The following is a 15,083-nucleotide window of genomic DNA, read 5'->3' as shown; positions in this document are numbered from 1 at the left end:
GGCTGGCAGGAGCAAGGCCCTGAAATGCCTTAAGAAACCCCAAATCCCTTAAGTTTGCTTTTCTCACAAAGCTGTCCTGTACTCAGGACATGCGAGCACCTGAGAAAATCCTCTGCAGCGGAGGACATCCCAGTTTTCCTTTGCTTTTCACAGAATGGACCTAAGCAGAACTCTGGAAGTCATGGCTGAAACAACAATTTGACCTTATCAATAATAATGTCTGGTAGAAAGAACAGCACAGCAAGGGAAGCTGACTTTGTCATTAGCTTCACAGCTAATTGATGGAAAACCTAAAATGCACAGGCTTCTCCAGCTCTCTCTGAAGTGTTCAAACCTAACTTATGTACATCCTATAAATGTTTTAATAATAGAGGCAGGATTTAAGGTGACTGTCTCTTGAGCACCAAGTGTCTCTCCCAAAAACATGATGCCTACTGACCAAGAGCAGTGTTGGGATAAAACTCAAACTTACACTTGTGATTTTTACTGAGGGTTTCTATGTTACAGTACAGAACTTGTGTAATGCAGTGGGCAGGACAAAAGGCAGCTTGGATGCTATTTTGAGCTCTTGGATGTTCCTCTCTGCTTTTCTGCTTCTCCCTCTAAACTGTTTGTGTTTGAGGGTGACAGTATTTCTCTGTGACTGTGCAGAATACCTGGAACACTGGGATCTTAACCCCTGGGGGAGCCTTCCCAACCTCAAAGATATAAAATACAACACATATTTTAAAGAAGTAAAATACACATCTGTATTTTACTGTATAATACTTTTGCATCATCCATCTCTCTGGAAGCCTTGCTGAAGTTTAAAAACTGAAGAGTTAGAGACTAACAGACTTACATGTTAAAGCAGCTCTGCAGCACAATAATAAACACATCTTTAGCACTGGTCACTTATTAATGTGTCATGTACATTACAATGTGAATGACTGAGGTGTGCATCCCTTTGTGCACACCTGTGGGAACTTTCCTTTTATCCCCCATATAAACATTCCTAAGAGTGGGCATTTTTCCCCTGTTTTCAGGTATAGTGATGCTACAAGCACAAGGAAGGGATTAAGAGGCAGTTGCCTAAAAAGGGATGTGCTGTCTGCACAAATAATCTTGCTACCCATTTCTTGCTTTCCCTCATACTTAAAATGTATTTATTTATTTTCTTGTGACTCTCTTAGTCTGTAATGAAATAGCTCTGCTACTGTGCTTCATATAATCCTTTTTCTGCCAATTTTTTTTCCTCTCTCTGTCAACAAACTAAGATATCTCTTCAGAACATAATCTTGCTTTAATCATTCCCTGCCGTCCCAGAAGCATTTGCTCGTGGGACAGATAGCATTTTTCATTTTGTCTCCTATATCTTTTTCTGGTAAGAACTGAGGTTTCAGTTGCATGATGTGATTCTTCTCCAGATCATCGTATTGAGGGTAAGACTCAATGGAGCATCAGGGTGCTCTGAAGTGCACTCTACAGTCACTAATCTGGAGATTAAAAAAACAGGGAACCAGGAATGCCTGTGGCTTGCTGCAGGCAGGGAGTTACTTTTCTGAGAGTGAAGGGAGGTGAAAACCCTCCTTTTTGAAAGCAAGTGTTTAACTACCTATGACTTATTCTATTTAAAAAGAATCCTATAGCTGTATCCACCCCATAAGATAAGCTTTTCTTCTTTTTTTCCTTGACTCAAGCTGCTCTGGAGGGTGACTGATAGCACAGAGGAGCTAAAAAAGCTGGAGGCACTACTGATTTTGCTGGGGCACTCAGGGCACAGCTCAGCCTGAACTGGAAGAAGGGACACTTAAGGACTTGGGGACATGAAATTAGTGCAAGTCTCAGGTAAGGAAGGGATTGCAGTGTGATAGAACCTGTCAGTTTTCGTCTGAGAACAGTAATATCTTAACAGTACAGAGTAGAAAGGTGATGGCCCACATTCACAGTTTGTTTCCACACTGATACTGTAAGACCTAAGTTCCTTAGACAGGCTTTTGTGGCTGCAAGTTCAGCAATAGAACATAAATATATATATTATGGATTTAAGCATCTTCCCCTGTCCTTGATGCATGACTAAATCATGACTTAGATTAAAAAATGCATTCTTTGCAGCATTATGAATTAATGAGTGAGGGGCATTGTTTTACCATAGTGATGCCTCAAACTGCAAATCTTACTTTGTGAAACAGGGAGGAGACCTTGTGCACTCTCTGTCTTCAGAAACAAAAAATAAGTTGGTATTCCAATAAAAATCCCAAGTATTAAACAACTAATTCTAGCATGAGCTGTGTATGCCTCTGCAATTGAAGATAACAGAGTACCAGCAATGCTTGGCAAAACCCTAGGCTAAGAAAACTGAAACACATTATCCAGCTGAAACTACAGGGCCATGCTTAGGTCAAGAAAAGATAATTTTTCTAATCTAAATTAGATGAAGCAACCTGCATGTAAATTCTGTATCCTAAAAACTACATACAGTTATGTAGCAATAATAATTGCATGTATATTCCCAGATTTTCTGGAGAAATTATATTTGGAATGGAGTGCTGCATGGTCTTGAAGTTTGAATTGCCTTCTTGGCAGCACTCAAGACTACAAAGTGAACACAAGCAGAATTTTATATTCAGATTGAAGAAAGGCATGCAAAAGTACAGACCTTTTTCTTTACCAAGTGTTTCTCTGAGTTTAGGTTTAGCCTTTCTTTGGCAGTAAACATGATCATTTTGACCATTTCAAACAAAAAGACAATTTCACAAGTCATTTGTGTATTCCTGCATTACATGGGATGTTTATTCATTTGGTAGCAAATAGACAAGTACAAAAATAACTGTGGCAGGATTTCTCATCCAGTTAAATAATTCTCTGCCACACAGACATGCCAACACTGCAGCTGCACTGAACCTGGGGGAAAGTATTAAGTATTTGTCAGGCATTAATCTGCATCAGAATACGAACCATAATGCTTCCAACAGTGGGAGCTGTGAGTGGGTGTTTCCTACCTAAAGAGACAGGGAGTTGTGCTTCATCTGCTAAGAATTAAATCATAACCAAAATATTCTGAACTAAGCTATCACTGCTTCTGTGAGAGATGTGAGCTGGTGTATGGGGTGCATTTTTAAAATCCTGTTTGTTCCAGAGCCAGGATGGTGTTTCACAGATTACCTCTGACAGGAGCATACTTTATGAGCTGTCTGGACATGGTTGTTGTCCTTACGGGTTTATAGTGACCCCTCCTGTAGCCGCAGTGCCCGGCTGTGAGGGCAACAGTGCAACAGCACAGGCAGAGCAGAGAGGAGCAAAGGACAACAGGAATCAGCCAGACCCCCAAAGCTGCAGCTTCCCAGGCAGCTGCCTCATTATCTGACGTGGAATTCCTGCCACTGTAGCCTTTGGTTTCATTGAGGTGTTGCTTGCTGCTGTTCAGGCGAGAAGGGGTGGGCACGTGGGATAACACCTGGGCAGGCTTGGGGCTCAAAGCTGAGTGTGCAGTCTTGTCTGAGCTGGTGACCGACCTGCTGCTTGTCCTCTTATCAAAAGCAATGGCTGCTGGGGAAGTTTCTGCCCTGGAATAGGCAGTACCTTCAGTTCTCTGCACTGTCAGACTCCAGCTGGGGGTGGGAGTGCTTGCTGGTAAGCCATGGCTCGTGGCAGCAGGTGGAGCTCGGAGCAGAGGAGAACCTGACGTGGTGGCATTGGGATGTTGGCATCTTCTACCATCAGAGGTCTTTGTGCTGTGCTGCCTCTCAGATTTACTTGCTGAGGAGTAAACATTTGGCTCTTGGGATTTCAGTTTCTCAAAAATGAGAAGATCTGGATCAATCCCTATTGAATTAGGATAATGTTAGTTTATTGCTAAAAGCTTGTCTGCACACCCACAAAAAGAATCCATGGAGACAGAGGCAGGGCAGGGAGCCCAAATAATGCCCTTTTGGATTGGAGGTGTCACTGCCTCAGGTTATAGGACAGCTCATGGGATGCAAGGGATGTGCATTTTGGGATTGCACACGACTTACTATGGGATGCTTAGGGAAGGAACCAAAGGTGAGGAAAGGGTAGTGAGGGTAGGGAAATCCAGGAAAGCTCTGTGCGTGTGACAGTCTGCACGAGCAGCTGGAGGGAGGCTGCATCCTGGGGACTCAAACATCCCAGTGGCAGCAACTGTTGAGTCTGGGGTCCAGACTGGGCACCCTGAGAGCATCTCAGCCCAGCTGCTGGAGGACTTTGCATTTTATATATGTGTATGTATATATACACATATTTATGTATTTCCATTAACACAAAAAGCAGGATGAGCATAGGTGCCCCCTGTGTTGGTGTGCTTGCTTTATGTGTTTGTCTGTGTTACCTGTGTGCTCAAGGTGCATTTACCTAATGAAAATAAATGTTCAGCCTTGTTACTGCTTGGGTCTGGGGACACGGAGCGGTGGCAGCCTCCTCTCTCAGTCTCTCAGAGCTGGGAGGGTATTTTGGCCAAGCACAGTACTGATGAGGTACTCAGAGCATGAATCTTGAGAGCATGAATCTTCAAGCTCCTTTCTCACTGAGTGGAAGAAAGGGGGGAAGTATTTTCAGAAACAGCTATATAAATGAAAAAGGAAGTAAGTCTTCATCTTTTTTAGCATTGTGTGTTACTTCAGGAGATCATTTAGCACAGCAGCTGACCAGGTATCATTTTAACTTTTCCTAGAGCTGCTCTGTTTTCAGCCTTTATAAATGAAATGTCTGATTACCTGTTGTGATGTTGTACAAAATGACATCAACTCCGGCCTTTAGAATGCAGCTTTCCAAAGCTGGGCAAGACATGTGCAGGCAGTTCCTGTTCTCATGAATGGCTCCATGGTAGAACACTGCTAGATTGCAGGAGACTGGAAGCCATAAAGAACAAAGCTGAGCTTCTCAGCAGAATGACCATTGCATTTTGCAATAACATAATAAATAGCATCATAACAAGTTATGATGTTATTTAACATCAGAAGTTCATTATACTTGCCCAGATCCTGTGGGAGGAGAGACCAGATCCTGTGGTTCTCTTCTTCTCATATAAATTAATTGAGCATACAGTCAAAAGAGAACTTAAATTCTTATTTTACATCTGGACTAGAACAGCCATATGAGATCTACTTTTGTATCTCATTAAATAATAACCGATTTAAAGTCCTTTGAAATGCCCTCTAATGTCTCTGTTTTAGTTAAGATAGTAACAAATTTTGTTTGACTATATATGATTATAAAAAGGAGATTTCAAGTTACCATTTATTATCACTGTAAGTATCCAGTCCCATGTGGAAGGATATGAGAAAAAATTTCTTGTCGAGAGAGAAACAACCTTGTATGTAATTTTTCTCACCTCGCATTATTTAAGACAGAATTTGACTCTTCCCAAGATTGCTGCTGGAAGTTATTTATGTCACTGTCAGGTTGTGAAGGTCATATTTTTGCTCATAATTCAAAATATAATCTAAATTTATATTGACTTTTTTTAGTAACTGGTACCTCACTTTCATCCTCCAAAACCTTATCCCAACCCCTTTCCAGTCTGGAGAGTTTTGAAAATTTAGGCACCACAGACATGCAATTCATGTATCCTTCTAAAATACACTCCTGTAGAGTACAAGTGCAATGTGATACAGAGAAAGTACAAAGCTTAGGACAAAGAATGATTTTGTTTATTTTTACTCTGAGCCTGAGTTTACCAGGCTAGAGAAAAGGGGTGGCCAGCTGAAAACTGATATTATTTATTGCTATAATTTAGTGTTAGCTGGTTTGCGTGGTATAAACATGGAATAAGAGAGTGCTTTCCTCAAGGAAAAGAATACTCTTGTATTTCAGAGAAGGACAAACTGTGTGTCCCCTCCACTCTCCCTCTCACCATGTCCTAGTCTGCTGCCATTCTGCAGGAAGAGAAAGCTGTTGGAATTACTGTCACTGGTTGTTCTCTATAATACAGACGGGGATGAATACTGAAGAGTTACTCTCTTAATGTTGGTATTGCCTACAAGCTTTGTAACAGAGATCTAAAATTGCAAAGCAGACCCTAAGATTTTTAGTGTGTTCCTAGTGTAGTCTTCTGAAAAAATACAGACTATCAATTTCCTTTCTGTGGGACAACAGTTGCAATGTGGCTCTGCTTTCCTGCCTGAAAAAAAAAACTTGTAGATCCTCCTTCCACCCCCTCTATTTCTTCTTCAAGCGAAGCACTGTTTATATAAACATTACCCAAAATGGGGGTTCAGTGTGTGCCACGATCCTGCCAACAAGCACTCACCGTTGCTCAGAAGGCAGCAGGTCCTGCTGCACTGCTGCGGGGAGATTTCCGCATAGCCCTGCAGCAGCTGCGCTCCCCTCCGCCGCGACTCCCGCACGTCCACCAGGAGCCCCGGGAAGCGCCGGATCCAGCAGTTCTTGTAGAAGGCAGTGGGCGAGCAGAGGCACTGGGAGTCCCCAGGCAGACCCAGCAGCAGCAGCAGCACTTGTGCCGCTGCCAGCAGCAGAGCCATGGCCCCGTGGCAGGGCCTCAGGGAGCCGCCCTCTGCTCCAGGGCTGCAGCAGCACCGCATAGACCGTCCCTGGAAAACTCAGGATGCTGCCAGGTGTGCCAGGGGCATGAGTCAGGGCAGGGTCTCCTCCAGACAATGCCCATGGTGCTCTTTGGGCAGCTGCTGAAAGAAAGCAGACGTTTAATGAGCTACAGAAGATTGTAAGAGTTATTATTGCTGTTCTCTAAATAATTATTTGGAGGTGGGTTTTGAGACACAAAAGGGACAGGCTGTTTTTAGTCATTCAGAGAACTTGTTTCTGTGGTCCCCTCTTTGTGTCTCTTGTCCTCAGACCAAGCCACGCAGACAGCCTTGAGATTTGGTGAATAACAGCAAGCTCAGCACCTTGTTCCACCTCTCTTTGTTCAGGAACACTGCTACACTCAGTACAGAGAAACAGCTCTGTCTAGGATCTGAACACTTTGAGTTATCTGGTGACTGCAGAAATTTACCTTCTCATGCTAACACATGAACTGAGGTGGAGATCTGTTCCCCTTCCTACATTATTTTGATTGCAAGAATAATAAAATTTTATTTGCAAAGATCTAGAACCAGATGGAGACTCTATGACTGGGGAGGGCTGGAACCTCCACTCAAGCTATGATCATGTTCTCCCATAATAAGTTTAAAAATATTGAGCAGTCTATAGAAGATTTTCTGTTAGGAAAAGGCCTGTCAGAAAGAAAACACAGCTGACACACAGGGAGATGATTTTTCAAGCACCTGGTCTGAAACCTGAAACTCCCACATTTTTTTCTTAATAGGACTAAGTCTGATCCCCGCTTCCCACGTTATGCTTTTCATACAGAAAAGCTTTAAAATATTACAATAAACTAGTTGATTTAAACCCAGTGGGCTGTACAGTGAGGTTGAGAGACTTAGGCAGAAGTATGGTTTGCAATAAAAATTGTATGTTCAATATATAAGAATATTTTACACAGTGTTTTTACTTTTCAAGATTGAGATCAAGGAATTTCTTCCTTTCCATATGAAGTGTAGATCAGTTAAGTGGAGTGGGGAGAGCCTCAAACTGATTTTAATTCTTCGGTCATTACAGATGATGTTTGTTTTTGCAGAACTAGGCTCCCAGTTTGGAAATTAACTGACAGGTGTAATATTTTGTTCCTTACACAGCTCACTGGAAGATAAAAAAGCCCAGAGCAGGTTAACCCCTGTTGATCTAATAGCAAGGCCAAGGCATTATTTTATTCAATATATATTATATTATTGGAACTATAACTAGGAGGATTCCAAATAAATGTCTGTTGTGAGGAATATGAGAATTAAACTGTTAGAAAGAGGGTAAGTGGGTAATTCTTCAAGCCTCTATCCTGAAAAGCAGCTCTTGGCACTCTTGTGTTGTTTTATTTAGTTTTGGAGTTTGATATTTTCATCTGTGTGATAATCAGCACTTAAAATCTTAAATATATTTTAAAATACCTGATAGCTTGCACTCAGTGGACTGCACAGGGAAGCTTTTAGACATTACCACAAGTGCTATTGACAGTGTATTTTTTAAAATATTTGTTTCAGCTTTCCAAATATCCCAAGGTGTCACTTGATTTGGAACACACTCAAAATTTTGACAGACATGTCTGTATTTTGGCATTACTTCCTGTAGTATGAATTAGTATCATTTTCAGATCTGTTTTGTTCTGTAAGATTTGCATGCAAAAATGTTGATTTCTGATTGCTTTTCTCACTCCTACTCTTCCCATATCTCCAAGAAGAGAAACCTGGAAGACTCTGAATAATCTGGGGAAGCACTTAACAAGGAGATGAAAAGTATTCTTTCCTCCTCCTCTTTTCCTAAATAAATTTTAAGGGCAAAAATAGCTGCAAGGAAACTTTCTTTTTAATGAAAGATAAAGTGATTAAAACAAGTAAATAAATGGCTACTTTAGGCAATTTCCTTTAAAAACAGAAAACTTCTATTAAATTTCACCATCTTCTGCCAGCTTCCCCTTAATTTCACTTTGACTTTTCAGTGGGAAATGTAAATTAGTGCTGAAATTTTAATTCACAGATATTTTGCAAGAAGGAAATGCCCAAGTCTTACCTGCAAACCAGTGACTGATTTTACATGTGCTCTGCAAAGAGGGACCAAGAGGCTGCCACTGATACAGGGGGGTCTGTGGCCAGCACCAGACCAGCACTTCATGTTATTTAGAAACTCCTTTCATCCGACTCCTCACATTTCCTCCTGAAAAACAAAAAGTTTGGGGGGCCTGTTTCCTGTGAGAATATGAATGTTTTTGCAGGCCTTTCAGTAAAAGAGATATAAATGGACCTGCCACGCTGGAGCAAAATGATTTTTTTCATGATCCTTCTTATAATCAGAAACAGTCCCTGAAGTTTCCCACCTGGGCCAGCAGTGAGAATGGCACAATCCAGGAGCTTCCCAGCACAAAGGATTCATCATCAGGCATTAACTCTTTTTTTGCCAAACAGAAACAAAAGCATGCACTTTTTCCCTATGAAGTAACAGACATGTCTTGATTTTTGGAACTACATTTACCTTTTATGGAATATATGGTCCTATCACTCAGAATATGTAAAGACCAGAAAGGATCTATTTAGTTGTAGAATTATGGAATGGTTGGGTTGGAAGGGACCTCAAAGCTCACCCATTTCCATTTCATCCTCTTGCCATGGGTAGGGACACCTTCCACTATCCCAGGTTGCTCCAAGCCCTGTCCAACCTGGCCTTGGGCACTTCCAGGGATGGGGCAGCCACAGCTTCTCTGGGTACCCTGTGCCAGGGCCTCACTATCCTCACAGGGGAGAATTTCTTCCTGATATCCCATCTAACCCTGCTCTCTGTCAGTATGAAGCCATTCCCCCTGGTCCTGCACTACATCCCTTGTCAAGTCTCTCTCCATCTTTCTTGGGGGCTCTCTTCAGGCACTGGAAGGCAACAATGGGTTACACTGAGTCTGTCTCTTCTCCAGGTATTGTGTGACAGAGCAGCTGGAAAGTGACAAGCTGAGAAGTAAGTCCCAGGCAATTCCCCAGGTGAGGTATGAACCTGCCCAGGCCCTCCTGTGAATGTTTGTAATGAATTTAATGAAATGTGCAGCATAATCCCATGTGACATCAGCATGAAGTTCCCTGCCTGTGTTGTGCTCCAGATAAGTAAACTGATTTTCAGGCCTGTGTTAAAATCATCTTTATCTCATTTTTCTGAGATTCGCATATATATTTTCCCTTTGTTATAGTAGTGGTAAGGTCAAAGTTTTAAGTAAGCCAAGTATATTGATAATTTCAGAATATGTCACTGTAACTCTGTTAAGGTATAAAAATTATGAAAGACTGATGTAATGAATCATGAAATAATGAAATGTAAATATGTGGAAAAAAATCAAACCAAGTCTGACATGATTCAAATAATGTGCTTGCTTTCTTTCTCCTTTAAAATTTTCCTTGAAATCAAAACTCTCTTGCAAAATATCTAAAGTCCAACAAAACAGCATTTTTTGAGAGAATTGCTTTGTCAAAAACAGCTATTAGTGGTCAGGTTTTGGTTTGGAGCAATGTACCACATTTTTAATGACTGACCTTCTCTGAGGTTAGGGACAATTGGATCCAAAGATTCTGGTTTCAGTTCCATCCTAGCAACATGGTAAAAAAAAGGTGAAATATTACAGTTTCTCTTCCTGGGGCTTCATACAAACCATTTTTTAAACCCTTGTTTCCAAGGGTTGCCAGGCCCTGAGAGTCTCTCGGAACTTGGCTTCAGACTAATTCTGGCCAAACCTCTGCTGCAAGGCTGGGAGATGTGTGTTCAAGCAAAGAGCAGCACAAATCTTAGCCAGATTAGATTTATACAAATATATATCTAGTGGCATTGCAGATTAACTTGAGCCAAGTTTTATGACAAAAGGCACAATGTTTCGCAAACACTAATGAACAGATGCTGATTTATGGCAGAACTTGAACTGGGCAAAGGGGATGGGATTTCAATCTTGTGGTGAATTTTACAGAGCTGGATACTGAGTGGAAGTCCTCCATGTGGATTACCATTAATCTTACCTAGTTATTATGTACTAAAATTCAGCACTGCCTATCTACACCAGGATTAAAAAATATCTGCTGTTTTAAAAGCACCCAGTTCTCCTCCAGGCACAGCTGCACAAGAAATCGTGGATGCACAATGCATTTGTGCAGAGCAAACATCCCTAACAGGGGATACAGCAGCAGACAGAGCACTCCAGCAGCCTGACCCCCATTCAGGTTTTGTCAGGGAGCATTCATTGCACCTGAGGGAGTTTCAAGGAAATTCTTTAAGAAGTCTGTGGTGTGAAAAATGGACCAGGCTGAAGGACATTGCAAGGATTTACACTCTTCCACCTCCACTCTGCTGTATGGGGCCAGAACTTCTCATGATCCACAGAGAATGCCCACCACACACAGGCTCTTGGAATGGCCTTTTTGCTGCCCAGACGGAGTTCAGGAGCACACACTTTAGTATTAATCACTCAGATGTGACTAATAAGTGCTTAATAATAATCTGTTTTCAAAAAACATGAGACTCCAAGTATCTTTTCAGTAGTGCTGCAACATACTTTTATTGCAAGGAATAAATAACCAGCACATTAAAAGCAGAAAAAATAAACAGAAAATATTAGGCAATAATGTCTGAGCAAGTGCTATTAGAAATAAGAGTGCTTGCTTTCTATTTTTTTTCTTTTTTTTTTTTTTTTTTAAATAGCATTGCTAATGGCACTGGGTAAGAAGTGACTTGTTTGGCTACGAATCTCAAAAGAGAAATTACCTTTATTTAGCAGGTCATCCTTCACAAATGCTAGAGTTCAGCTGAAATAAAATTATGCTCTGGTTAGTTCCTCTCAGAAATGCCAAGATCCTTTAGAACACCAAAATTTTTAAATGCTGAAACACTGCAGGATAATTCCTATGTTCCAAATATGCTTACTTTGTATCCTGTGACAGGGAAAATACTGAACAATGGCAGAAGTTGGCAAATCCTTTCCAAAAGACCAATTCCTGTCTTGAGTAATTCCACTGCTACTTAATGCACAGTTCCCTGGCAGTGCAGTACAATTCCCTGGCGTCTCAGAGGGCAGAATGTGGCACTTTATATTTTATATTAGATAGCATGGGTACTTTAAATATCCCCAGATTCAGTTCCAGTTCGCACATGAGACTAATAAGGCTGAAAGGAATTCAATTTTTCCGCTGGTTTTTTTTTTTTTTTTTTTTTCAGTCAGTGTGGTCCTTTCCTCAGAGCATTCAGGTTGGTGTTACTCTCTGGTTCTCAAGTATTATCCAGTTTCTCCCTGGCTTCACTTTTCTTTGTAGCAGTAACTCCTCCTGAGTCTCTGTGATTCCTTGCTTTTGCTATGCTGGGAAAGTCAGAGGGCTACAGAAATGTGTGCCCAGGCAGAGAAAGGCTGAGTTTCTCTGTGTCATGGTTGAATGGTCTATTACAATGGAGTGGCTGTATGAAAAAAGCTTCTTCCATTTCCACGTCTTTTTAAAAGAAAAGAGTGATCTCTCTTTGGCCTTGGAAGAAATTCAGACATTAACTACAAGGAAATAGTTCAGGCACCAGACACAGGGAAAAATTATGTAGCACAAATGGTCGAGGCAACCCTGGAGCAAGAGAGCCTTTACTGACACTCTCTGGTGTCTGCACAGTCCCTTTCTTGGCACTTGAGAACCCTTTTTCTTGGTATCAATTTGTCTCTCAGATACTGTAAAGACAGGCCTGAACTGTCTAAAACACCTTGAAGACCTTTCCCCAGGAGCCAAAGTCTAGAAGACAGGTATTGAAATGCTGAGCAGCATTTGTCTTCCTCTCAGAGTGTCTTGTTCTTCAGGACATGTTCTTTTGTCATAAACTCATTTAACATTTTAGATTTAAAATCTACCATGATTGTTTTCATGTTTGATGCTTCAGCATGTTCTTGAAGGATGATAGATAGTCCTTCATATTTGTTTCAAAGATCATGCAAACCTTTTATGGCTCTGAACTACACATTTCAGCTTAGTAGCTCTAGAAATAGAGTTCAAACTGGGAAATACATTTCTTATTCACTTAAGGTACAACCAGGGTGATTGCTGGTGAAACAGCAAAGCCTTTTCTTTGATTCTATTATAATAACATGTATTATTGATCTTAGAAGAAACCAGTATAACCTTAGAGTGGAAGACAGACAAAATTATCTCCACAAGAGTGGAACAAAAGAGTAACCCTTGCCTTGGTGCATTTGCAGTGTAAGTACTCTAGAAGCACATCACACAGGCTGACTGATGAGTGTAGGAAAAAACAAGGGACCTGTCCTGTCAGCACACTGGCTTAGCACGACTGCCCAGCCCTGAGCCTGGAAAAGGCACGGAGAGATGACAATCAGCCCAGTAAAAACAACTGAGTGAGGAAACAGGCTTTTTGTAAAACTGGCCACTTAGTACTGCTGACCTCTTGGGCATGTGAGAGCTCCTGGGGAAAGCTGTGGGAGTCAGGGCCATCGAAAGTTTGCTGGCAGGAATAAAACACTACTGCATGCCAGAACTGATCCAGCTCATTAACAAACTTCACGGACTGTGAGGAAGAAGGACTGGAAATCCCAGGCAGAGTGGCAGGCATCTGGCAACATACAACTGGAGAAGAAATATTCCATCCACCCAGGCTGTGGTGTCAACACTTTGAGGCTGAACTTACCATAACTGACTACATGGAAAAAAACATTCACCAATTAGGAGCTAACTTACAAATCCATGAAACATAAGAGACTCCAAAGCAGATGTCTAAAGATGGCAATCCTGCTGTATTCCAACAGGACAGCTTGCTGGTCATGCCAAACATGAGATCTCTGTTTTCCTTGGGAGTAAACATGATTACAATTGCTTGAAATGCTTGCCTGTGGGAATTAAAGGACAAGAAGGAATTAAGGGATGGACCCTTACTGAGGTAGTGAGACACTTGTTGTGTGGGATAATCTTTTGAAGGCTGAACCTGAAGCAGAGAAAAAAACAGCCAAGTGCTCATACTTAAACTAGGTGTAAGAAACTCAAAAAGCAAAATACTGTGGTGCTTTATTAAGAACAGAAGACAGGAAAGTGGCATGTGAAAATTAATTAAAAAATGAGGAAGAGTGAAAGAGGAACACAAACCAAGCAAACAGTGAAACAGTAGGAAAGAGAAGGTGAGAGGTGATGGTGACCCAGCTAATGAAGAGACCTCTTTTGGTCTGGTTGAGATCCTATAGAAAAGGATTTCAGAACATGAAATGGGCCCCTCAAAAGCAAGATTATGAAGATGCTTTGAAGTGAGATAGAAAACACACACAGACAGTAGTCTACTTCACCTCAAAAAATGCTTTTATAAAAGTCAGCAGAAAAGAACACCTGTAACTGAGATTGACATGTGTGGGCTAGAGTTAAGAAGCTGAAGATCAACAAAACAGTAATAAAGGATCACAGTCATTTCATAGAGGAAATGCTAAAAAGTAAACAACCCTGTCTTCCTTAAAAGAGAGGGAAAAAAACCCCACAAAACAGATTAGTACCATTGAAATGTTTTAATAGTGGGGAGAAAAAAATCCCTTCTGAGCAGTGAAAATAGGGAGTTGTCTGAACTGAGCAAGCTGCACAAACTGGACATGAGTCACACTACTGCTAAAGGGAAAGAGTTTCTATGGTCTGCAATATCTGAAGGAAATATCTTTATAAAGATAAAAAATATATTTTGAGCATCTTTATAGTACATATCAGCATATGAGAATACAGGCATGACAGACTTCTCATCTGTTTTGGCAGATGGTACGGTTTTTTAAAGGACTGTTATTGTGTTTGAAGAATATAACAAGGCAAACAGCAAATCGATCATTTTACCCTTGCCCAAGATGCTCAGTTGTTAATTTGCTCTTTCCTTGTTCATGTCAAACTCAGGACCCTGATACGTAGCTCACTCATGAGATGTCCTTTTCCAGGACCTCAGTGTAAATAGAAAAGATGGAGCAGCAGAACAGGTTATGCAGTGTCTTCACAGGGCAAACCAGGGGCTGGGACACGCAGGGAGCCAGGAGGGTCAGAGCAGAGCCAGGTATCGCACATTCCATGGCCGGGTCCCTCTGCTGCGGGGGATTCAGCTCGGGAAGGGATGCGGCAGTGCGGGGATGCCATGGCACCAGGCTGGCTGTGCCGCTCACCCGCTGCTTTTTCCCTGCGCCTGTGCCTCGGGAATGCTGCCCCTGGCCAGGGATGCAGCGGTACATTTATGGCAAGGGGTTAGAGCTGCGGCTGCAGCTGCGATCCCGGCCCAAATCAGGAGAGGGGAGCAGCAGGGGGGATCGCTGCGCCTCTGGGCTGTCCGCTGGAGCCCAGCACCGGCCTTTCCACCGTGTCCCTGACACCCACCCTGGCTGGGCCCGGGGATGCCCTGACGGCCCCCCTTGCGGGCAGCGCCGGAGCGCTCAAACATTGCCTTTTTCGGGCTTTTTTTCTCTTTCCTCCCTGTGTGCGGGTTGTTTGATTTTGTTTTGTTTTTTTTTATTTTTATTTTTTTCCGCTTCTCCTTGTCACTCCTTGCAGGGCCGGAGCGGC

General features: G+C 42.0%; 1 protein-coding gene across 1 annotated transcript; it reads right to left on the bottom strand.

Annotated features, from left to right (window-relative positions):
- Positions 1-3,133: 3,133 nt before the first annotated feature.
- On the bottom strand, positions 3,134-6,479 carry MANSC4 (MANSC domain containing 4). The gene is made up of 3 exons (XM_041398808.1): positions 6,248-6,479; positions 4,713-4,847; positions 3,134-3,804 (listed from the first exon to the last, which is right to left on the bottom strand). The coding sequence occupies exons 1-3, from the start codon at positions 6,477-6,479 to the stop codon at positions 3,134-3,136; spliced, it is 1,038 nt and encodes a 345-aa protein (XP_041254742.1).
- Positions 6,480-15,083: the final 8,604 nt, after the last annotated feature.

The sequence above is a fragment of the Onychostruthus taczanowskii genome, unplaced genomic scaffold (genome assembly GCF_017590055.1).
Source record: "Onychostruthus taczanowskii isolate IOZ18803 unplaced genomic scaffold, ASM1759005v1 scaffold15, whole genome shotgun sequence".
Lineage (NCBI taxonomy): Eukaryota > Metazoa > Chordata > Aves > Passeriformes > Passeridae > Onychostruthus > Onychostruthus taczanowskii.
Note: the sequence above shows the minus strand (reverse complement) of the source record. Positions and strands in the feature narration are given on the sequence as shown.

Excerpts from the sequence above, each read along its gene's own strand:
- MANSC4 (XM_041398808.1), bottom strand. The coding sequence starts at position 6,479 with ATGGCTCTGCTGCTGGCAGCGGCACAAGTGCTGCTGCTGCTGCTGGGT. Across the intron at positions 4,848-6,247 it reads CTGCTGCCTTCTGAGCAACG|TCTCCTGCAATCTAGCAGTG; the intron begins GTGAGTGCTTGT and ends TATGGCTTCCAG. Across the intron at positions 3,805-4,712 it reads TTTGTACAACATCACAACAG|GGATTGATCCAGATCTTCTC; the intron begins GTAATCAGACAT and ends CTAATTCAATAG.